Source organism: Pollachius pollachius (genome assembly GCF_949987615.1).
Source record: "Pollachius pollachius genome assembly, chromosome: 3".
Classification (NCBI taxonomy): Eukaryota; Metazoa; Chordata; class Actinopteri; order Gadiformes; family Gadidae; genus Pollachius; species Pollachius pollachius.
This window is the reverse complement of record NC_136936.1, coordinates 21,141,801-21,166,384: the sequence shown is the minus strand read 5'-3', so window position 1 is coordinate 21,166,384 and position 24,584 is coordinate 21,141,801. Positions and strand designations below refer to the sequence as shown.

The window sequence follows — 24,584 nt, the reverse complement described above, 5'->3', positions numbered from 1 at the left end:
ACAGCACGTGTTCTCGCAAGATCAAGATGGTCCCACGAGGCTAGCAGTTGACAACTGTGGAAGCCCTTTTATCCTTAAAGCTGCTGTAGGTGAGCTCTGAGAGCTCTGAGAGTCGGAGAAAGTGCAGACAAGAGCAAGATTTGAAAATATAGCCCAGAAAACGTTCCCATGCACTCTGCTCCCTCCCAAGGTTACTCCGTCATTGAGAAACGATGCACTCTCGCTCATGCAATCACGCACCTGTGGTGGAGCTGTGATAAGGCTGCGAATTTGATCGACAGGCAAGACGGATTCTCTGAGCAAATCATGTAACAGATGTCATAATTGGCCAGAAATAAGATAGGAGCGGTCTAATGTCATAATTGGTCTCATACAGATGCAGTCCAACTGAACTGATACTCAGATTGTTGCATTTCACTCACCAATAGCTGCCGAGCTGCTATTTCTAAGAAACTAAACTCAAATATTACTTATAGAACTTTTAACTTTACATGAGATAGCATTAGAGCAAAGCTGCTGTGGTTGACAAATAATAAATAGCATCACTGTCAGTGTCATTGGTAATCAATTCCAGTTGTGTGTTTCACTACAAAGGACAAAAAGGTTTTTCTGACCACACTCTTCATTAAACAGAAATGAAAAAAAAAAAATGTTATTCACTTCTTCAGTCACTACCTCATGGAAAGAAAGAACATCAAGTAAATTTGCTAACCAAAAGAGTAGCTTCAAGACAGAGCATGTGTGCGTGTGTGTTTGTGTGTTCCTCACCGGTCTCGGCAGGCTCAGGTTGGCACCGTACCAGTGGTAGAGCGCCCGCCACACCGGCTCCGGCACTGTCTCAAAGTCCCTGGTAGCCAGCAGCTGCGGGGCGCCCCTGAGCCGCCCACCCTCCATGGTCAGGGTGGGAGCCTGTGGGCCGGGGCGGGGAGACACACACACAAGATGAGGCGCGCATGTTGGGAGTGCGCATGCAGCCAGACAACGTCCGCCTGCTTGAATAACAGATCGAGAGATAGAGAGCGCCCTAATGCTTTTTCACTCGCTCACAACGCTGTGAGGGATGGGCCAATTATAATCGTCCGCAAATGTTTTTGAGCCTTTGGATCCTTTTACCACTCAGTTTGGTAAGAGAAATCGAGGAAGCCATTTCAAAAAATTGATCATGTAATGAGTTGTTTCCAGTCGATGTGTGTGAGTGACACTGGAAAAATCAACAAACAATACAGAATAATTAAAGGCTGGTCCTGGAATCCTCTTGGACCTCCTGATACAATCACTTTAATTGATCCCTCTATAGTAAATTACACCACATTCATTCACGGCATCACCCAGAAACCCTCTGGTCTGCAAGCCATATCCCTACCTTCATGGCGTCAGTGTTGACCAGTGACTGGTTGTCTATGGCCCCTGGCCTCTGGGCTACCAGCTGGGAGGGGAGGTAGCCATTTGGGCCGGAAAAACACTGGTTGTTGTTGTCGGACACGTTGTGCTGACGAGCAAAACAGCTCTCGGTAGCCGAGGGAACCGTCTGGGGGCTGAGGGCTGGTGCGGGGTCCAAACACACAAACCGTTTTGTCGTGAGTAAGGTGTGATCATTGTACAGTCGGACGGCAAATGTCGATTGTAACTAGGTAGCAAATGAGAGGGTTTCTCTCACCGGCCTCCGTGGCCTCTGACGCGCTGGACACGGCGTCTGGAGACCGCTCCTCAGAGGGACTGAACGGGGTGCCCTGGGCCCCCCCCGTCCCCTCCAGAGAGACAGGGTCCAGCATGGCCGTGGGCATGGGGCTCCGCAGGGAGCTCAGGATGGAGGGCTGCTCCACCACAATGCCCTTCTGCTCCTGGACAAGAGACCAGAGATGTTTTCCCTTTATTTGGAGCAATGATAAGTTAGGTATTAATATTGTCGTCATGAATCAGTATCAGCACTGCCCGTTTCAGCTAGGGATATGAGTTTGGTGCAGTGAAAATCTGAGAATTGTGACCAAAAAGTATACGAAAGATGGTGATATCAATACTTATATTTCCTTTGGTCAGATATTAGTAGCCAGTTAAATTGTATACACAAGAGCTGTAACCATGTTTGAACTCATTACATTAAGCTAACAAATACTTTTTCTCAACAAAATCTTTGAAAATAACTGCTTACAACGGCTTACAATTTGGGTTCTTTCTAAGTTTACTCTTAGAAAGAGTAAACTTTGTTTGTATATTAGAGATGTCAAAAATATCATGGTCAAAGGTCAACCTTGCAATCAGCTTGATCCACGTGAAGAACATTTCTACATGACTCCTCTGCATCCTCAAATGACTACTGTTGTTGGAAGCACTTACATATTTAGCATAGTCCTTCCACTGCTGCCACCACAGCATGGATATGAGGAACCAGTTCTGGCCCACCTGCAGTCCATGTCGGCTTTCTCTCTCTAGCCAGCCCCTGTGTCACACAAAGAGAACCACAGGCCATGTTTACACCAGAGAATTATTCAACAACCCGTTGATTCATCTAGATTTGATCTATATTCCAAACTCATCATTTCACACAAAGGGCACAGCGCACTAACTACTGTCTCAGCGTGTTTAGACATAGGGCAGGTCACAAGATGCATAAGCAGAACTGAACGCATATCACACGTACAAACAGGGTAAATGGGAGCATAGAAAAACGATAAGCACTTGTCTTCTGGTCTTGAGTGAGTGTATGCACAAACATAGCCCAAGTACAACCGTTATCAGGTTGAATGAACCACGCAAGAGCAAAGCAAGGTGAATTCCAAGTTGGCCCAATAATTACTAGAATACCCAGGCCTACCTGGTCTGCCAATACCTTTCCTTTTGCCTGCCTATTTAGCCTACCATGTCGTAACTAACTCATTTCAAACAAAATTCTAACTTTTGTATGCTTGTGAAACATGAATGGTATTGTGATTTTGTGTAATAATGTGACTTTGATACAAGTGCGCTGAAAGGTCAGGCACTACATTGGGAAACTGTACTCATTTAACAACCACTACTGAGTCAGGTCTTGAATGTGTTCCAATTTAGGTCTGTGTTTTGTTCAAAATGGGTGATGGGTCAGTCTTAAATTCAGTTACGATAGTCACGCTACCTTTTGGAAGTACATGTTTTTGGACCAATTAGGTCCTTTGCCTTTGGGCTTATTATGGAAACATTCATTTTGGTATTGAAATGTTGCACACAGTAGAACAATTATAAAAACCTGATTATTTGGCCCTCTTCTTCAGGGGTAGCAGGTCTTAGGCCCAGGACTATGTGGCATACCTAGGCAGAGGAAGGGAGAGTTTTAAGCACAAGAATATGGCAAGGTTATCCAGCCTTCTCTATCTGCACAGTGATGTACTGACCTGGAAGAGCAAGTTGAGGAACTCATTGGCCAGGGAACTCTTAACACTCCAGATTTGGTAGTCCTCTAGGGTCAGGTGGCCCTGCTGGTAATAAGTAAAAAATAAATAAACACATGAACACAATGAATGCCTTTGTAGTATACTAGAGTTTTCGCACGCGTGTTGCGCGCGCTCAACCTCTAGTTGAAATTAAACCCATAGCAATAATGTGGAAACCCCAGTCGATAACATAACAAATTTCTGAGCGCATAATATAATAACATTTTGCCTATAATTTTACAATGTATAACATTCGTTCACCACAAATGACTCTTAAAAGCAGTGCCAACATTTACAATTTTTAACATTCAGCGAACCAAAGGCAACAGGCTGATTATTATTTAGGGGGCCACTCAATGACATACAGAAGCGTCAACAACACGCCCACTGAAGTGGTGTGAGAGATATCGACTTTCTACTCCTCTTTCACATATATGGTAATTTATATTTGCTACAGAGAAAATACTACCTCAGGGGTAGTATTATTCAGGAGATTTTCAGGGTACAAATGTCAAGATATGTTGTTCACACATACGGCCCATCAGGAGAATATCAGGACTTACACGGGTGTCTGAAAACAGCTAGTGTGTGAGCATTTGATTACCTTATAAAATATGTCAATTTATGGTAGCAGGGGTAATTGTTCAATGGAAAGTGTAGTATACTATGCTTGCAAATCAATTATTAAATAGCTTTTCCTGTTATTCAGGGCTGACAAGTGCATTGACATTTTAAAATGCAAGGCAACTACTATTGAAAATAATAATCATCATTGAGATTAAACATCTCTTCCAGTGTCCTGGCCAAGACAGGCAGCAGTAGCCTACATTCACACATAGCATACACACAAAACATAAGAAAAATAAAACAACTTAAACAGTACGCAGGGGGGAGGGCAGGATATCAATATCGCAAAACATTTTGGGAGGCTCAAGAAAGAGAGTAATATTACATTTGAGCAACAAAGTGAAGTCTTGTGGTGGACTCTATAGACATAATTCACCATACTGTTTCATTGACATGTTTTCGTTCTGTGTTATAGGGACACTGTCTCTTTAAGAATCACGTGACTTCTGTGTTGATATGCCGGTCGGTGCGATGTTTGAATTTAACGTTTTTTATAGGAAAAAATGAACGAACGCTGTTGCTTGTCGAGGTGAGAAATTGTCTCTTCCCTTATTTCATCGCAATTCCTACAGGCTATAGATAGAACATGTTACCTGGGAGAGTTTGTTGACGGCGGAGGCGTTATGTTTAAAATCATAACGTCCTACCTGGGCGAGTATCGCCGCGGTGTGTGCGCGTGCGTGTGTGTTCTTACCTGCGTGTGTGTCGATGGCGGAGCCGTTATGTTTAAAAACATAACGCCTTAGCTCGGTGAGTGTGTCGCTGCCTTTGTCTTGACGTACGGTGTGTGTGCGTGTGCGTGTGTTTGTGTGTGTGTGTGTGTGTGTGTTCGTGCGCTTGTGCGTGTGTGTGTGCGGTATGTGTATGCGGTGTCTATGCGTGCTTGCAGTGTATGTATGTGTCGTGCTGTGTGTGTGTGTGAGCTGCGGTCTGCTTGGCACATGCGCACATGAGTAAATTGTGCGACAGGCCTGCCATTATAGTAGTAAGATATCATGCCCAGAGAATGGAGATACGATTTGATGCATCAGGTTTTTTTAATGATTTTTGGATTGCAACAAAATAATTGCCCCTTACTTTGGTGTTGTCGTGCATCGTGAGAATGCCCTCCACTATGTCCGACACAGAACTGTGCAATTCCTGAAAAGCATAAAACAAAGCTTTAAAACAAAGTTACAATTTAGTAGGAAAGAAAGGTGCCAGAATATTGTACTAGGGCTCAAGCCCACCTCAAACCCCAAAGCAAATCCCTTAAAGTCAGCCAGAAAATCACACTGTACATACACTACCATACACAGTCCAAACACATTCTACGAAAAAAAAGAGCTTTCTGTTTGTACACTCAAATATTTATAGATCCAAACATTGTTTGTGCTTTATAAGAGTCAAGAGTTAATTCACAACTTCAAACTTCACTGCAAGGAAATCTGGTAGGCCATAGAAGCAAAAGTACCAAGAGCTCTCTGTTCAAGTCCTTGAATAAATAATAAAAACTGACCTTTGTTCTTGATATCAACTTGACTAATGCACTCAGTTTCAAAAAGCCCCTTCACTGTGCTCTCGAGCTGCTTGATGAATCGAATTTACGATCTGGTTTTCCCTCAATCATACATACCCGAGAACTATATAAAACAATTATAGTAGAACTCCGTAGAACTGTTTTTTGCTTATATGAGCGGAAGCCGTTAGATTTCATTTAAAATAGTATAGGTATAATTGTGACCTCAATCATGTTCCAAATAATTCTTATTAATGTTTTTGCCAGGATCAACAGTGCTGTAGAGAAAATATTGTTTTATTGATGTTGTATAAAGTAGTAAACAACTATTCATCTTTAAAAATTGTATTGACCTTATAACAATGTGGATATCATTCAAAGGCAAGTAAGAACATTTTTACTGATCCATCAAGAAGGGTGAGGCAATAAATAGAACAAACAAACTGCAATACAAAGCGAGGCATCAAGACTCTGTGGATTGGACTTACAGGGAGGTTGTCTGTGCGATTGTCCTTCCACACCTCCAGCAGTGCAACCACCATCTCATGGAGCTCGTCGCGGCACAGCACACCATCACGGTCCACATCGAACACCTTGAAGCAGACTAGTAGAGAGAGAGAAAGTAAGCAACGGAGAGAGGGACATGGGCAGGACAACGGGCTGGACAATACAATATGTCAACACAAATATTTAGACTCTCACGAGATTCAATTGCATTAGTGGAAATGGCAATATGTTGCCATTTCCAAGAATCTTTATGTAATTTCAAGCACCAATGGAAATGATATCCATTAGACTCAGTCTTCCACTCGGTAATACACTTTATCACTGGGGACAATTTTAGGATGCACCTACTGTATAGTAAAATGGGATGGAGCTTTCTGTCTGTCAAAAGAGTGCGGTATTTTATTGTATTTTATGTATTCAAAGTGCAGCCTTACAGAAACTCTCTCTATATTTATGGCATTTGAGTGGCGCAAGAGAAACAAGTTACCATAACCGTTCTCATGACTGGATAACTCTTAAGAGCCTGTTGTCCTCTATTGAATTGGTTCAATTTGCTTTCAGTTTTTATATTCGCCATATTTGTGGAACGATTTACAGAGAGAGCAGCTATTTGAAAAAAGGCCAGACAAATAAAACAATTGAAGCACAATTGAACAATAAATACATGAATAAATTATTAAGACCTAAAACACAATATTTAATTCTATTAATAGGCAGAGACAAACTTGACTCTCTGACTGACAGTTTGAAAGAAAACATAGCTTACATTTCTGCCTTTCAGCAATGGGCCCCCTGCAGCACGCAGATAGACCACAAGAGATCTCTTTAAAGTCAATGTGATTGTCCCGGTTCTCGTCAAAAGCATGAAACAGGCCTGCAAAACAACATGACAAGCCAAACAATGATGCTGGTACTGCAGAGTCGATCAAGTAAGGGAAAGTCTGACATCATTTTACAACATATCTGTCATATCTTTATGTCAATAATGTCAAAAGCACAATTGCATGACACCCCTAATGTTAAGCTCTGCCAGTATGTTCTTGCAAACACCCTTTCCAAGATTTCAGCAACCGTAAACAACTATCACAAATGGTCACACAGCTCAATCCTTCGTCATTACCTTCACTCAGCGAGCCATGGATAGGTGGGGAGACTAGCGGGACGAAGGTTTCCAAGTCAAAACGTCCGGTTCTAGACTGTGCTTTGAGCAGCCAGTAGCGTTTCTCCAAGTCGATGATATCAGACTCCTCCACTGCAAGAGGTGAAAGAAACAAGGGTTAACATAGTGATGGTGGTCATGAGGATGGACAGGTTTATGGATCAGTTCAGATTGGCTCGTCGCTCCTCCACCGACTGGCAAATGAAATCTAAACGCAAACTGTGAAATGAAATTTGACACACTGAACAAGGTTAAGGGGTTGCACAGCTGATGTGTGAGATATCATGTATCAATGCAAAAGTTGTTAACATGACACCATTCTTGATTTTCATTGAGCCTGTCCAACAGTGCTAATGGGGTGGAAAGGTGTTCCATTATTGGTCCGAGCTTACATTCTCGTGTGTCCAAACTGGAACTTCACTTTATCTAAAAAGATGTAAGGGATTGAAAATCGGTATGGTTATAAACTACATTTGCTGGTATATGCACAGTTCTTGTTAATGTTACACAAGTTTAAGTGTAATATTCCTACATTGTAAACATGGTATCTGGTCAGTAGCGTTGTCACCCTTGTGTGCAGCTTAATTAATGCTGGCTAGGCTACTATACATTTGGCTGAGTCAATGAGTCGACCTAGAACCATGTGCCAGAGCTAAAGCTAATCTAGCATTTGAAGGATCTGCCATGGCCTATGAACCGGTCATCCTCCTTTCTCCTTCCCCCTTTCTACGGGCTAAATCCACAGCTTTAGCTGATGAGATTATGCAGACAGCACAGTGAGCCTATGGCGCTAAGTCAAACAACAGACACATGGCTCAAATGCCAAACGGTGTTCGCATAAAAGGGACCCTGGTTTCAAGCCTTTTGCTTAATACAAAGATAGCTTTGTCAAGATTAAAGAGCCAGTGACACCACTGTTTCAGCTGGAAATAGAAAAATGTGTTTTGGGCTTACAGTTTTATTATTTGCCAGGGGAGGACAAGGGGAGTGGTTTCATTGAGACTGAATTGTTATCCCCATGGTAACGGCTAACGGCGATTTTGTGTTGTTTTGTACGACTTTGCTTAGCTAGCTGTCTAGTAGCGTACTCGTCATTGAGCGATATCGCATCAGTGGTATCATAATGAGCAATATCACAGAGAGCGACACAGATTACACACTTGTAGGTATTGTGGCAAAAAATGTCCAGACCAAAATAAATGCTTCAATAAGATACCAAAGGTAAATTGTACAGTCCCACCTAATACTTGACTATCAACACTAAAATCCTGCGTTCTGAAGGATTAGCCTATGCAAAATTGATCAGGTGACGTTAATTTCATGACGTCTGAGTGCCTTTACGAAGCACTCAAGACGTCACGAAAGAATGCCACCTGCGTTAGCAGCAGTGTGGGACACTCTCAAAGTGTTTTGAGTCTAAGGATTTTACCTTCTTTCTAGTCAGTGTTATTTTAGTAACAGGGATAAAATGGAATAGATATAATAGTAGATAGTTTACTGTGTTAATAAACATATTACCTATTAAAATAAAAGGGTTTGACTCTTTGACTAAACTTTTGTGTGTTGTGTATGTATGTGTGTGTGTGTGTGTGCCCTGAGATAAAATAACAAAAGGTTAAATAATTTGGAAGTACCTTTGGTAAATCATTCGGAAGTACAGAAAGCTGGTCATGAAGTAAGATGTAGAATTGTGAGACCATCTTTGGCCAAGGGCTTGATTAGTCAACTCATCAACCAAACTCATTCTTACAGAAAAAAAAGAGAATCTAGCATACACTAGATGCCAAAACATTGATCTATCTGGACTATAGCAGCTACTAAATGGCTGTATAAAATTACACCAAACAGTTTTGCTTAATGTGACCCAAATGTTTTGATTGGTGGTCTTTGACATTTTACGTGATGCTACCGGCCAAACAATTGGTTAATGCTGATTATTTCGAATGCGACAGCAAGCAGTAGTTATTGGCAACAAAAGTCTGACAACCAATGATGGGTTTCTCTGATAAAGAAATGATACATGTGCTATATGACTCTTATCATGGTAGACCCTCTAAATTGAACAGGGGTATAGCAATACCATTTTACAACACAACTTCAGAATTGTAATCATAAGCTAATGATTCAAATTTAGATCCTTTGCACACAAGAAAAACACTATACGTTATATACAGAATTATTCACACTATGTTTTCTATTAATTCATATATACCTACCCAGAGGTGCGACTCTCTCAGAATGGCAGCAGAGGAACAATACCATTATCCACTGAACATGCTAGGTGAAGTTCGGCCAAGTTCTGGCTGCTACCATAGAAGACTCCTTGTGAGGGCAGCTCGGAGGAAAACACAAAGGGTATTCCCTGCACCGTGACATGGCGAAACTGTCCCTTGAAAAGTAAAATATTCCGTGTGTCTGAACCTAGAGAGCAAGTCTACAATCCATCTTCTAGGAAGAGCAATGAAAGAGCATATGTACCGTACACACACCCAGACACTTAAGAGGATAAGCAGAGAACCAAGAGGGCAGATTACAGAAGGTCTCTAGGATCTGCGATTGGCTTGTATGACACAGGACAAAAATGCTAAATTTACCCATGTAAATGTACCTATTTTAAACCCAGGAGGCCATGCAGCTAGATAAGGTTTGACCCTTTGATCTGGGGTGATTTCGTCACTTTTTGAAGTGATCGAGCATTGTGATCTATGCCTTCTTGTGTGAATGTATCCTCAAAAGGGTCTCCCTAACAAAGCAGCCCTTTGTTTTTTCATTGGCAAGGTATTTTGAAAGATTTAATAAATCAGTGTTTTCTCTGATTTATTTTGTCTGATCAATCTTAATCAATCAGCTCCTTAGGAGGTCACATTACATAAAGTGACATTATAAAACAGGAAAGTGGTCTATGTTTTTAATCTTCAATTATATTACCATTTGATATGAATTGTGTGTATATGCGGAGGCTGTGTTGGGCCACCTCCCTTGTGTTCTCTCGAATACCAATGACAAATGTCTCCAAAGGGAAACGATAAAGGCTAATCTAATCTAATGTGTGACATGGAGCCTGACCACCCATGTGACGGGAGTAGCGAAACAAATTATATTCTGTTGGCATGTTTAAAAAGTAAGGAGGGAATTGGTTCTTTAGGGCAGTAGCGTAATATTGACCTTTACAAAGGGAAATTCATGTCTACTGGTGGTGGCTATCTTGCTTAGACAACCTCATTCTTGTTAATTTGTTGACAAAAGCTAACAGTGCAATTCAAATCTTCAAGAGGAAGTGCACAGTAGAAAACACCAAAGCGGGCCCATGCTCTTACCAAGGGTTAACTTCTATTTGTTTTATAAGTACACATAAATTTCGATGAAATAAGAAATTGTCTACAGAGCTAAAAAATTGAAAAGACTGGATTTAAAGCAATGTATTGTATTTAAAGTGGACACAATAGTCAATATGAATATCTTCTTTTATAAGCATTGTGGAAAATTAATAAATAATGAATATGTTTAAATGTGCAGTCAATGGCTAAAAAAACAAACGCTTTTGGCATAAGAATCAGCTTTCATTCGTTTTGGAACCCTAATGCTAACCCAAACACATACAACAATCAAAACCAAAACATTACAGCCTCATATACGAACATCCATTTCATTAATCTTGTCTAGCTGTTGTCAAGTGCTAAGCTGCTGCTCTAAGTTATTATAAAAAGAGATGTAGCTAAGACAGCTGTGCTTGCCTTTCCCGCAAAAGAAATGATCTCCCATTTTAGATACTGAAAGGTGAAACAAATGTTGAGCTTCTTCTCACTTAGCGCTGAGTCAAGTGAGTGATCTCCCAAACTAAATCGCCTAATGCACTTGCAAAATAAGTTAAATTAAATGTGCTCTCAGAGTGCATTTTCATCCCAATACAAAAATGTATTCTATAAAGACATCTGACTTTGCATACAAAAATAACAGAATTAGCAATATTTTGCATAAAAATCATTACATTCTGCCTAACTGGAGTATAATGAATACATTGCAACATTTGCATTTATGTTAGCCCCATCAGATGGCATGGCAATATGTTTGCCTATGATGGAAACCATTAAAGTATTTGTTTGATACCTGTCCAAAATATTTTGCATATGAGGCCATATTTGAATAAAAAATATACATGGTCTGTGTTTGTTTGCCTCAATGGCAAATATCAACTACACCATGTGTTCTCCCACCTGAATAGAACTATAACAGCAGAGTAGAACTAGAAAATGTATCTGTTGTTCAAACTATCATAAGATATTTGAAACTATATAAAAGCACGATGCCAAGGCAATGCACAGTATGTCCCTGAAAACCAAATCAAGAGAATAAAACCAGCCTCTGAAACCTTTAAGCTTGCTTAAGCTGTAGAGTTGTAGAGCTGCTTTTAGAGTGCCAGTCAGGAAAGTATTTCCACACAAACAATACCTAAAAGAGTAACCAGAATATCGTTGCTGATAAAATAATGAAGTGACTATGTCTATAGCGTATTTACTATTGTCATGTCTCTCCTGCAGTTACACACTGTACTGGAATCAGTTTTTTTTTTAAGGTAGGGATTGTGAACATTTACCAAGGGTACCAACTGCAATGGAGCTGGAGACACTGCACGCCATTGGTATGGGAATCAATTCTTTTTTTAATCAAAAGTGGCAAAGCAACAATTGTCCTCCCTACAATTTGACGGTTGTATCCGTATCATAATGCTTTGAATACAGTTTGGTCCAGGGTCATCGAGGGATCAAGTGATTCATCCCACCTAATACTCAACAGCTCACCCTCACATCCTTCCATCCCAAAGATTCAGATTGTTCACTACACTGACCAAATGGAAACACTCAAGACATTTTTACCACCCGATTATCTTAACCAAACACCATTTGTGACAGCATAATATTCCATTCCCCACTTCCATGCATTTCTGAGATAGACACTATCTCTGTCTCGCTTGACTATCCAGCCAATTGTGTTGGAAGTAGATAACAGAAAATACCATTTTGTACCAATTACCCGGAAATGTGAATCCTGCACTCTGCCTTTGTATTACTGTGTTTGCATTACTGTGTTTGTACCTAGAGTTAAAAACACATGTTAAATCTGAGGTTATCAATACACTTTGAATGTGCATTATCAATGCCCTTTGAAATGGGTAATGCTGAGGTAAACTTACGGTGCGTGACGCCAGCCAGGGTCTGATAGAAGGTGGGCGTGTCGCTGTCATCTGTGAGCGTAACGCAAACTCCCCCGGAGAGCAGCCACCTGGAGAGCGTGAAGGCCTCCTTGTTCTGCAGGAGCCAGAACCTGAAGCGGTCATAGTTGACCTTCTCCCCCTGGGATAGGAAATGAATTAGGTCTAGTTTATCAACAACTGATATGGTTTTCCAATAAATTCAATGAAGACCTGTTATTTGCCGTAAATTTATTTTTGATGTATATGTACTTTATTGATTTGAGAAGCCTATAAGGGGCTTGGATTGAAGAAAGGAGTCATTGAGGAGGCAGGGGTTAGGGTTAGCTTGGTTGTTAACTGACCTCACTAAAACACTTCCTGAGCGAGGGCGGGACCTCGCCGTCTAGGATCCGCAGGACTGCCTCCATGTCATCCCTGGCAGCATAGCCACCCTGCTCGCTGGCAAACAGGCTGAAGAGGTCTGCAAACACCCAGATGTACAAACACGTTTCATTCTTCTTCTCACGCACCGGTGTGTAAAGAAGCTCCAGCGCTAGCAGTCAGGATAACATTAACAAAACTGAAAAACATCCCCAATCATTAATTCAGAGAGAGAGAGGGAATTGGGATGAACATAACCAACATGCCTTGCTTAACACACAGTCCACATTTTGTCCTCAATAATATACTGTCCACACAGGGATTGCAAGAGGAAAGCTATAAATTAACAATTGAGACAGTGCCACGTGCATTGTTGCCATGGTGATGAGAGGGTGTGTGGTTTGTTTCTCAGATAATATTAAATAAATTCATTCATTAAATTAATTCTACTGCATTATTTTAGTTATAAAAAACATTCCATTTCCTCCATCATAGTGTATTGTGTAGCATACTGGGGAGAAATGTAATGCTGACACCAGCAGTATTCAGAATTGGCTGCTGCTGTCATATATATATTTATTTATTTATTACTTCATTATGCACCATTCACTATTGTGTATTGTGACCATAATCACATTCACCATCTTCATGTCCTAAATTCACCTTTATTCAGCATGTTCCTGCAATACAGTTGTGTAATTATTTAAATAGGAAGAGACATGATCATAAAGAATACACAAGCACAAGCAGTGGACACTTGACACTTTCATAAAGGTACTTCCACAAGCACATTTATTTTATATCACACATTCAAGCTAATTGCTTCTCTGTTGCTCTGTGAAATAGATATATCAGCCTGCTCTGGGACTTACATTTGGCCTTCTCTTCATCTCGCCCTCTGGTCAGAAGCACCAAGCCGACAATCAGATTGTTGAAGTGAAGCCCTTTGGGTGAGCCACCAAATGAGGTATAGATTACCTGAACAAAAACAACAACCATCATGACAATGCCTTCACAGCATTACACTGTGCACAAGTTGTGCACTGTTCATAGTTAAATAGTTGTGATGTATAAAAACATTTCCAAAGAAAACATGCATGTTTATTTAAAACACAGTTCTGCATTTACATTTACTATGGTTAAATAATAAACCCTGTCCTTTGTATTGTGATAAATATTGGGCTTTATACCAAACCCTAGTCCTGGTTTCTAACAGGTGTGCTGTTTAATGGTAAGAAAACAACAAAATCTAACAAAAGCTAAATATATTTAGAGTAGACACGTTCTTAAAAGTTGTACCTGTCGTAAATTAACTTTAATTTAATGTTCATTGAAGCAAATGTAATTGTTGCCAATGACAGCAACAGTTAATGGAGGAAGAAAATAAAGGTTTCCCAGAAGGAAGTGAAAGGGATATGAAAAAATTGCCAACTTAAAAACCTTAAAATAAATCATTAATCATGACACTTAACCATTTCTGTACGTGACTCCCTATATCCTATTCTATGAATCAATGATGGCAAGGAGTTTCTCAGCTGGTAAATATCTTTTACATGTGCTCGTTGCATGAACTTTACAGCCCTGGAGTTATTTGTTGGACCTGGGGTGCATGGTGTGTTGTATATAACCTAGCACACCAATGAAAGTTAACACACGAGAAATCAAAGTGAAGTGAAATTCCTTGAGTGACAGAATTGGCTAATTGAAAGGTTCATTTTAGAATATGTACCGAGCCCTTGTGACTGGAGAGCTGATGCACAAATATTTTCAGATCCGATCTATATAAATAAGTTGGATTTATATTTTGTATCTTTTTGTGTGCCTTCATGGATCATCTTGGGTCACTACAAGGAGCATTGCCTACATGAGTAGCACATGAGTGGGTGGAGCCACGAGCTGCTCCCCAGATGGATCTTTCAATCGTATATATCATAATTATTTGTGGATGTGTGAAGATTTTCGCCAAATGATGAATTTTTTTCCAAACTAGGGAAATACAGACAACCGGACCGCGGTTTATCCAATTCAATACAGGATTCCGTAGTTAATGAACTTGAGAAGGTAACTTTCCAAGTATTAATTGATGTGTCATTGAACTAAGTAATTTGATTGAATGCTTTGGGCCCCATGATTAATGTTAAACATAAACCATTTTAGTAATAGCCAGTGATGAGTTGAACTTTAGGTAACTAAACAGACCACATTTTGACTTTACATCCATTTTTGACACATTTTCTATCTTAACCAGCCTTAGTATGCAGCCATTAATAAACATCATGCACTTGAAATAAAATGACATGTTTAGTCTAATTTATTTAGCCATCATTATCTCTACTATCCAGTGAAATGAGGAAGTTTCACTGGATAGTACCGTAATTACAGCTCAACAAATTTTTTGAACCGATGTACCGAACAACAGCACGAACGTTACTAGCAAACCGAACACTTTAACGTAACCTAGCTACTGTTAGCTGGAACATTATTTCACAATATATTATTAATATGAATAATAATATGTTGGCCATGAACATGAATAGAAAATAAATTGCAAATGTATATTTAACCTGTAAAATCTATTCAACTTAACGTAATGCTAAATATCAAATCTTGTTCCCCTGTAAAAATGGCCCCGGAACCAAGGTTTGCTGCAGCACTGGTGGTGAGATTCGATATTTTCGGCTTGTTTTTATTTTTATGAATTTAGAAAATAAATTTTGCATAATTGTCCTGTTGTTTGGGGATGTTTCTCGAAACTCTGTAATACTGATTCACTGAAAAAGTATATTAATTTAAATGTATTTATTATAAAAATGTACAGAAGTTACCATACACTTCCAACTGCAGAACCTTTCCTGATAGCTAATAAGTAATTCACAATGGCACAAAAACGAATTGTGGATTTTTTCGTAAACCAGTTTCTAAAAATGTTTTTGGACCCATGCTTGACATTTTGACTTTTTTTTTTCCATTGCTTTCATTGACCCTCTCAATGTTGTGAGCTACTTCCGTATTAACGGTTAAACGTATTCACAAGGGCTGACAGCTCCACAGTGTCATGTAATGTCGCCACCGTTGCAAAATGTATATATTTTTTGATATAGAATATCAGCTCCCCCAACTCAAAACCCCTTCCTGCTGGCCTGCCAGTAAGGTAATGATTCTTATCCTGCACAGTTTGTCAGTCTGCCTGAGTTTAAAAATCCCTTACTCGCTCTGTTGTTTAGTTTGTTTTCATGATCATGTCAGTGATTGACGACCTATCACTGTTCCAGTTGCTCATCCTTAAAGTGGAGAGAGAAAGCGGACAACAAGAGCGGAGCAGAGAGGTGTAATTGCGAGGTCATGACGTTAAATGGCATACATTTGAATACAATTTTGAAGCAACGGCGGCAATCATTTTTTAGCAAGATGTATGTAGCAGAAACCCTGCAGCATATTAAAAATGTATTGTGTATTTATGAACGACCCTGACTACACAGCTAAGCTGCAGACAAGATGGGGCATTGCTGCAGATGCATTAAGTTTAAGACCTCAGGTCTATTTGTGGGACAGTCTGGTAGAGAAATACACACAACATTCCTCTGTCCGTCTGTCTGTCCTATTCCCCTCTGCTGTTACAAGCAGCCTCATCTTTTTCTGCCTTATGCCGTTGATTTAATGAGTTTGGAATTAAGAGTCGCTGGAAATTAGTGATTAGTATGTTTGATTTCACTGCAACCTACCTCAGCTACTTTAGGGGGTACACTGTCACCCAGGACCTCTCTGTAGAAGCATTGCTGGGTCATGTAGTAGGAAAGTCCACTGGTCCTCTTGAAAGCATCCTTTAGCCGCTTCAGTTCCACATCAGTGACTACAATGACATAGGAGAAGGAGGAGAAAGATAAAACAATAAAAAAAATGCTCTGCTCCTGGACGTTAATTTAAACCTCTGTCCTAACTGTGGTTTTCTGTCTCGCTCGGAAGGTGACTTATGACTGAAAGCTGTGGTGATACATCATTTTGTATTTTTCAAGTTCAACAACAGTCAATGGAAAACAAGCAAACCATGGATGCCCTCAGTCCACACACAGGATTTGACATGAACTTCATTTGAGTCTTTACCTTAACATTTTGTTACTATTTAATCTGCTGTTTGCCCTGGAAGATAAAGGCTGCAGCTAACAACTTAGTCAGCCTTGTACTCTGCAGAAAAACAGAACGTGCAGACCTATTGTGTCCTGTGCCCCTATTATTCAAAATGTATGTAAAAAGAAAGACTTGTGTATTTTCTTTTTTACATAGAATTGTCTGCATATATGTACCTACCAAATATGCAACATCCATTTAAAAAATGGTCTGCTCCCCCAAGTCCCTGCTACCAAGTTATGCACAATGCAGGCTCAGACATTTTATTCACTGCACCTTGTTTGTGTGATGGCCTGACCTGGCTACTCAATCAGTCAAGCACAGGATCAATTAACATTTGTATTTCGTAACCTCAATTTTCCTCAGCCATGTTATTGACTATGCTGGTGTCTGGTTGCGAATTGCGAATGCGCACACACAGCATCATAAATTGCAGATTGTGTCTAAAACAGTTATTCTAGAAACCATGAATGTTTAATATACGAGAGTAAAGACACACAACTGATGAACCTCCATTTGTTTCATCCCATACAGAGCAACATACATCCGCTCCATAACTGTGAGTCAGTCCTCGCAATTGACCCACAGCCCCTGGTTGAATGTTGATTAAATGCAGTTTGCTTGATAAAGAAAATACAGATTCAGAATTCAATAACTGTTACTTAAGGAGAAAATACTGCATCACTAGGAGTTTTTATAATTTTTTCAAGACAAATTCCTTTGTATCGCCTGAAATATCGAAAATAATTTAGAACATATCGGCTTTCTAAGGAGCTGAAGGAAGTCAAAGAGGATTTCTGGAAATAGGCTATCTATCTACCTATCTATCTACTGTTGTTCATCAAAGTGTTCTAAATATCCATCCTTTGGACTCACTTTGCATTTAGATTTCTTCAGAAACCTTTTGATCCGCTGAGACAAAATGGAAGCTTTGAGTATTACCAACAATAGGGCAAAGGCAATGTCGGAAGGTTGTGCACCGGTGCATTATATTCCATGAAGGCCAGTTAAGAGTTAATAATAAACTAGTAACTTTCATAGCTCACCAGAGATAGGAACAACATGAGCCCAATGCAGCCGTGTTCTCTAACATGCAATAGAATAAATTTGAAGAGATATTTACAACTTCATGAGGCAACAATGGGCCAACTACTGATTGTTCACAACTTAGAGCAGCCGGAGAGACATTAAAACATGTTATAACAAGAATTGAACATGTACATGCTCTAGAAACCATAGCACAGGTATAAACCTTCTGAATTTCAAGCATTTGATAACAACATTTGTGTATTGTACTATTCAAGCTAGTGGTGTTCGTCTCTTAAAAAGGTGGCCAGCCAAATGGCCTATTGTTGGTATAATAAAACCAACACATACTGGATTAAGAAGTGTAACCCAGCAGCAACCCTATCCACAATCTCTTTTATGTTTCAAAGCTGTGGAAAAACAGTTGCGGCTCCGCTTCACGACCTTCTAAAGCACAACAACCTAGCCTTATTCCTGTAAGGGCTCGGACCTTGAGCAACGATCCTTATGTGTGAACTGTTCAAAGGCGTATTCTGTTTAGATGGCACGCATATTATGCATCACAGATGTCAAACAGATATCTAGCAGGCTATTTGGACCAGTCACCGACTGATCAGGAAGTCGAATCCTGTGGTGTGAAAAGTGTTGTGGGGAGCAACAACGAGCTGTTCATAACACCAATGGTTGGGTTTTCTATTATTAACTGCCTCTGTTCAATGCGTTTTTGAATTGATAGTGGAGGATGAGAAAAAATAAATAAGGGCATGGTTTGTGGACCAAGAATGTTAAATGACAACTGATGATACAGATTGAGAGAGAAGCATCGCTCAGTCAGTGAGAGAGAAGCGACAATAGGATTGTCCCTTGCAATAATGGTTAGAATAAATTGATTACAAAAATGTGTAAGAAGCAGAAGGATTTATTTCACCTTTTACAGATTGGATGAATGCAACTAATTAAATGTAGGTACTGCGTTGAAATTTAAGCTAAACAGAAAGGTCTTATTGGAAAAAATGTTTTTTTATAAGTAGTCATATGACATAATAAAAAAAAACATACACACACAGAAACATGTGGACATCATGCACACAGCGATTAACCACTGACCATCATGTAGCCATTGCAGGATCCATGAAGTGCTCGTTATTTTGAAAAGTTAAGCCAGGCCCAAGTGAGCCAAGGGTCAGAGCTTCGACACCGACATTATAGTTAATAGACTTCATATGACAACACACCCTTTCGTTTTTGTATGAAAATAGAAAAAGTCTGTGAACCAACCCAGTACATGGGTCACGAAGAAAGAAGCAGCCTTTGCCAACCGATGTTGACGTTTTACAAAAGGAAATGCTCGGAAGACATTTCAATAGGTCACATGTAAACAATGATCTACATCAGGGGTCTCAAACTCGCGACCCGGGGGCCAATTGAGGTCCGCGGGATGAAATATTGTGGCCCCCTACTTGACATCAAAGTTTAGTGTTAGTGCGGGCCGCGCGTTGTTGTCAAACGCACATTTTTGCTGAGACGCTTGCCACGGTTTTTTATCACTTGTGATAGGATGACCAGATGTCCCGGTTTTGCCGGGACAGTCCCAATTTTGAGTTACGTGTCCTGAGTCCTGACAAAAGCCAAAGGACGCTAAAATGTCCCAATTTTCACCAACCACTATGAAATGTCCCCTGTTGTCAGCGATTACATAGCCAATGTGATCTAATTATAGCCCGATCATTAACTTAGATTGGGTCAGTTGTGCTACTTTTTTTTGTGGAATACTTGATGTGGCCCAGCCTGACCCAGACTCTACCTCAAACGGCCCCCAGGTAAGTTGAGTTTGAGACCCCTGATCTATATTCTTAGTTGTAGCAGTATAACATAAAAACACAGTGTAACATTTTGGATTCACACCGCTGCAAGTCTTCATCAACCACAGCTTGGAATACTATACAACAGATTGTTTATTACCTGTTTTTTTTGGAAGTTAGTCAGATGCATCACTTGCCTCTGTGTTATGAGAAGGGTAGCGATAACGATGGCCAAATAGATGACACGAAACATGCTCTACCAGCTTTGATTCTTGAAGCCGCAGTTCAGCTTTCCAAAGCTGAATGTTAACCGATGCATAATCGTCAGGTTTAACATTATTCATTAGGGTAAAAAATAAAATGTTTGTGTTTAGTGCTTAACCAACGTTACTGCACTGACACGTCAGTTAGGTGGTCCCCAATACGCCAAGCTATATGCTGTAGGCAACCAGAAGCGCTTTTGCTGGTTCAGGCCCTCACTTTAATTTGCGTGTAAATACATGTATATGTTATCGATTAAGATTTAAATCATCGACCTTGAGTCTCAACAACGTAGATGGTATGCTCGAGACCTCTTTGGGTTTCAAAACAGAAAAAGTGGATTGATGCTGGATAGATCATCTATCGTATACACATATTTAACTCAATATAAACGTGCCTTTATGTTACTAAGCAATAAGCCTACAGGTGAGGGAGAAATGTATGAAGTGACTGTCACAAGCATTTAAGAAAACTCTCATCTGCGCTTTGAAGCTCCTAGGCTTCAGACAGCAGGGATTCATACGACTTAAGTCTGTCAGTGAGCTGACATCTCGAACACATCATAATAATCAGGGGACGCCTGCTAGCTAATGCAGCTTGTGTTGTTAAGGAGCTAACATCACATTAATGTGCATTCAAGGCGCATTTCAAATCTATCGTTGGCATACTTCGAAAAAGATCTGCATTGCGTGTTTGCTCTTAGACCAAGCAGAGCCCGTCTCTGTCGTTAGCAAATGACTAGCAGGCTAGCTAACGGGGCGAGCTTGGGTAGGCTAACGCAGACGTGATGGATTTAGCTCTGGTTTGGTCTCCTACCTCTCTTGACCGCCTCGTCGTACGACAGGAAACCTATCCGTGACTCTTTGGCCCCCATGCTCCCTTCATTTCATTTTGGTGGGAGGAATATGTAGCCGTTGTTAGCTCTGTCTGAGGAGTGCCTGTTGCCTTATCCGTTTATTGTGAAACCCGTCCTGTGTGCAGTGTGTATGTGGTGAACGGGTGAATGTTGTTGCTCCGTGTTCCAGAGACGGCTCCTCCTCCTCGCCGACGCCTCCACGCTAGGTCACGTGACCCACGCTGGGTCACATGACCCCAGTGGCCTGTCACTGACACCACATACCACCATGACACAAGCAACGACAGTTGTAAACAAGTCAGACGGATATGTTTTCAATTATTATTATTTTTAAGTTTTAAGTGTATTACCTAAATGATAGCAGAAGATGATGTGTGTGTTAATAGTGTGTTGTAATAATCGTTTTAACTATCAGTTCCAACGTGTTTGAAACGATACCATTTCGCGTCAAACAAGCGCAACAGCAATCTCTAGTGGATTGCGATTTAGAACCATCTGTGTGTTATAACAAGTTAAACTAAATAATATTATGATAAGTTAAACTAAATAAAATGTTCTATAATAATTTTCTCTAAATCCGTAATTTGCTTCTGATACTAGCTTTCATTATGAAAAATATGTATTCGTAGCCCTTATTGCTGACAATTTTCTATAATTCGTTTTTAAGCTATGAATAACTATGAATAATAAGAAAAATAATAATACCCCTTATGTTATAAGGGCAATGCCTTAATTTGAATCATGTCATAATTTTTGACGTGACAAATTAACGTCATTATTTTTGTTTAACATTTTTCTATTGCTCTTTTAGAATAACTTGATATCAATTTTGAGATTTTTGTATTTAAGTATCATCAAAGCCGAAAAATACATTGAAATCAATGGGAGATATTTCGTTTGTGACAAAACGGTATAACAGCATCGTCCAAAAAGTTCCATGGACTATATTAAAGAAGAAAAGTTCCCACGGTTGGTCGGCGGCCATTTTGAACCGCTGCGTTACGTTGCAGCCCCACGTCCTCTTTTAAACGGACGCGACGAAGGTGTGGGCGTGATTAGCGCATTGGCTCCCTTTCCTTTATAACACATGCATTACCGTGCTTGAAACTACCATATTAGTTCTGATGTAAGATTATCGATATGCTGATAATTGTGAATTTGAGAATTACCTTAAACTGGCATGAGTAATTCCATAATTGTTTCTCCCGCATGCGACTGGAACCAGAAACAAAACAGGAGGTGTCATAATCCTACCTAGGCTCCAAAGGCAGGATGGCAGAATCAGCAATGCGCCGACACGTTTTTGTGTACTGGCCGAATATTATCGGTATGAAAATTACATTTATCCAAATCATTTGAGTATATATAAATAATTAAACATAATAAATGTAATCCTTGTGTATTGTGTACTCTCCTCTAGGATACATTAGGATTGTCCTTGTATTTATCTCTTGGGTAGTCTTCAGGAGACCAGCTTTCTTTATTCCGCTGTATTCAATCTCCATACTGCTTGATGGTAATGTTGCGTCTCTACTAGTTGTATAATGTCAGCACTATACAAATGAAGAATACTAGTCTATACCTAGACACTGGAGTCCAACTTGTCGCCGTCGCATTTTGGCAGATTAAAGACATGGCGATGTTGGTGTTATGTTCTCAGGTGTGGACGGCTGGGTAGCCAGGAGGCTGGGGCAGACGTCCAGGTTTGGGGCTTGGCTGGATGTGGTAGTGGACAATTTAAGCAGAGGAATGCTGTGGAGCATGTTGTTCGAGGTTATACCACCGCCATACAATAAATTCCAACTGCAGTTATAGCATCATGCTTGTGACACCTGTACTGAAATGTAACCTAAAAACAAAATATGGCAATTTACACAAATAAGAAAAGGCTAGAGATGGTGCTGACTCTGCAAACAGTTGTTAATGTTTAAAACTATTGTTATCTCTAAAACATTCTCTCACAACTATCATTTCTGTATAAGCAATCACTTACTTCTTACTTGGTCCCTATCTCTGTGTAGTGGGGTTGGTTGGTGACTGCAGTAGAGTGGTGTGTGTTTGTATGTAACCACAGTGCCAGAGGTGCAGACTGGAAAAGCAGCTTCACAACTAGTCCATATTTAGTGAGATCAATCATGGCAAAAGGTAAGGCATTCAAAGTTATTTTTGTATGTTTAACAGATAACCTAAATACAAGCACATGAAGCAGTTTTGTTTTTCTATGTCTTCAAGGGTATAAGACCCCTCTGGGCACTTGGGTGATCATTGGAATACACTGCTTACCATTGTGGCTTTACGGTCATCGCTGGGGACTCCTGTCAGCATCCCTCGGCTTGCCCCCCTTGATCCAAACTTTAGGGACTCTGGGGTTGACGGCTGGACGGCTGTTGGGCTTCGTGGCTGAGGTAGGGATTCACGTGCTTGGATTTGATTTGATACATATGTCTTATACTAAGTTATTCCTATGATCAATTATATACAACAAATGAGAATACAGAGAAGCCTCACAAACAGGCTCAGCAACCTCTTCCCGTCCGTTTTCCCCAGCACTGTATGGTTATAATTAAGCCTTAACAACAATAGGGCCCCGCCTTGACTACCAATGTATATATATAAAAAAAAATATTATTCTTTTTTTAATTATTATGCATTAACAAAGTACAAAACTCTCTTAGGTTAAGGAAACATTCTTCCATCAGGTACAAAGAATATAGATAAATAATGCATTGGTAATACTGCATACACAACAATATGATTACATAACACCTTTGTGACCCTTCTTATGCCCATCCTTCTTTCCAACTCTTCATCTGCAGGTATGGTGTATATGGGTACATATCAAACATCTCATCGATGACGGGATAGAGAAGAAAAGCTGAAAACATTGCAAGCAAGCTGTCAACTTATATTACTTATTTACGCTGTATATTTATGTTAAAAATATATATTTTTCGAATGTTTTTTTATATGAATTGATGAAAACGGTGCGTATTTACTATGAGCAATGGCAGAAGAAAACTGACCAATGTGTAACCAGTTGTTACATGCCTTGCCAGTAGCCCTTGAGTTCGTGGTTGTGTCTTGTTTTCCATCTGTCTTCCCACAGGTACCTCCCCTCCTTATATTCCTGATTGTGGCCAGGTTTATGAATGTCTGCACCCAAGGAATGTCTATGTCAATGTCAATCTCCTTCTGACTTTCTTTTTTTTCCTTTGGATTTTTTTGTTTTGCTGTTTTCTACCTCCATCCCCCAGGTAGGGCATGGATGCAACCAGTGTATGTTTTGTTTTACTGTCGCAAGCTAGGCGAGTCAGGGTTTTGGTTATTTTCTTTCCAAGGAACTGAGATAAGTTACTTTCCTTTTGCTCCACCATCGGTCAGATTACCTTTCCCTTTGTTTCCCTCACAAATAAATGTCCTTTTACTTTTCAGTTGTCTCTTCAATGCTTTCCATCTCTGGTTGTTGCATTAGTTCCTTTAGCTTAGACCCTTTAGAATAATGTTTACAAGTTTAAATAACTTACTTAAAGCATCTAGTTATGGGTTTGGAGTTCAAATGTTACTGCCAAACATGTATGCATTACTATGTGACAAATAATTGTGATAGAGGTATGTAGTTTATTTGTTAAGCTGCATAGAAAATTTATTGGAAAAGGAACTATCAACTGCAATGAACTTATTGTTCCTCAATGGAAATGTATTTCACCGAGGAACAGGGCAGCTTTAATCTACAGGTCTAGGCAGCCC

At 40.0% G+C, this 24,584-nt stretch overlaps 1 protein-coding gene and 1 long non-coding RNA gene across 10 annotated transcripts in view; one reads left to right on the top strand and one right to left on the bottom strand.

Moving 5' to 3' along the window:
* Positions 1–20,947, bottom strand: part of usp32 (ubiquitin specific peptidase 32) — a 39,457-nt gene extending 18,510 nt beyond the window's left edge. For 5 of the 8 annotated variants that reach the window (XR_013811722.1, XM_079732750.1, XM_079732751.1 and 2 more), the window contains exons 1-15: positions 20,798–20,947; positions 16,490–16,617; positions 13,640–13,745; positions 12,749–12,867; positions 12,387–12,546; positions 7,157–7,288; positions 6,803–6,910; positions 6,018–6,133; positions 5,109–5,171; positions 3,366–3,449; positions 3,221–3,282; positions 2,335–2,437; positions 1,658–1,868; positions 1,364–1,542; positions 769–909 (exon numbers count right to left, since the gene is read on the bottom strand). Coding sequence is in view for 7 of the 8 variants with exons in the window: in XM_079732750.1 (XP_079588876.1) it covers positions 769–909; positions 1,364–1,542; positions 1,658–1,868; positions 2,335–2,437; positions 3,221–3,282; positions 3,366–3,449; positions 5,109–5,171; positions 6,018–6,133; positions 6,803–6,910; positions 7,157–7,288; positions 12,387–12,546; positions 12,749–12,867; positions 13,640–13,745; positions 16,490–16,617; positions 20,798–20,855 (1,770 nt within the window). In the remaining variant the exon portion in view is untranslated. The remainder of the gene's footprint in view (positions 1–768; positions 910–1,363; positions 1,543–1,657; positions 1,869–2,334; positions 2,438–3,220; positions 3,283–3,365; positions 3,450–5,108; positions 5,172–6,017; positions 6,134–6,802; positions 6,911–7,156; positions 7,289–12,386; positions 12,547–12,748; positions 12,868–13,639; positions 13,746–16,489; positions 16,618–20,797) is intronic. The other 3 variants (XM_079732753.1, XM_079732754.1, XM_079732752.1) reach the window with 2 other exon arrangements.
* Positions 20,948–21,872: 925 nt separating this feature from the next.
* On the top strand, positions 21,873–23,095 carry LOC307072272. Of its 2 annotated transcripts, XR_013811670.1 has the most exons (4): positions 21,873–21,963; positions 22,063–22,164; positions 22,258–22,982; positions 23,070–23,095. It is a non-coding gene; the product is annotated as an uncharacterized lncRNA (long non-coding RNA). The 2 variants fall into 2 exon arrangements; XR_013811671.1 differs by having other exon boundaries at positions 21,917–22,164.
* Positions 23,096–24,584: the final 1,489 nt, after the last annotated feature.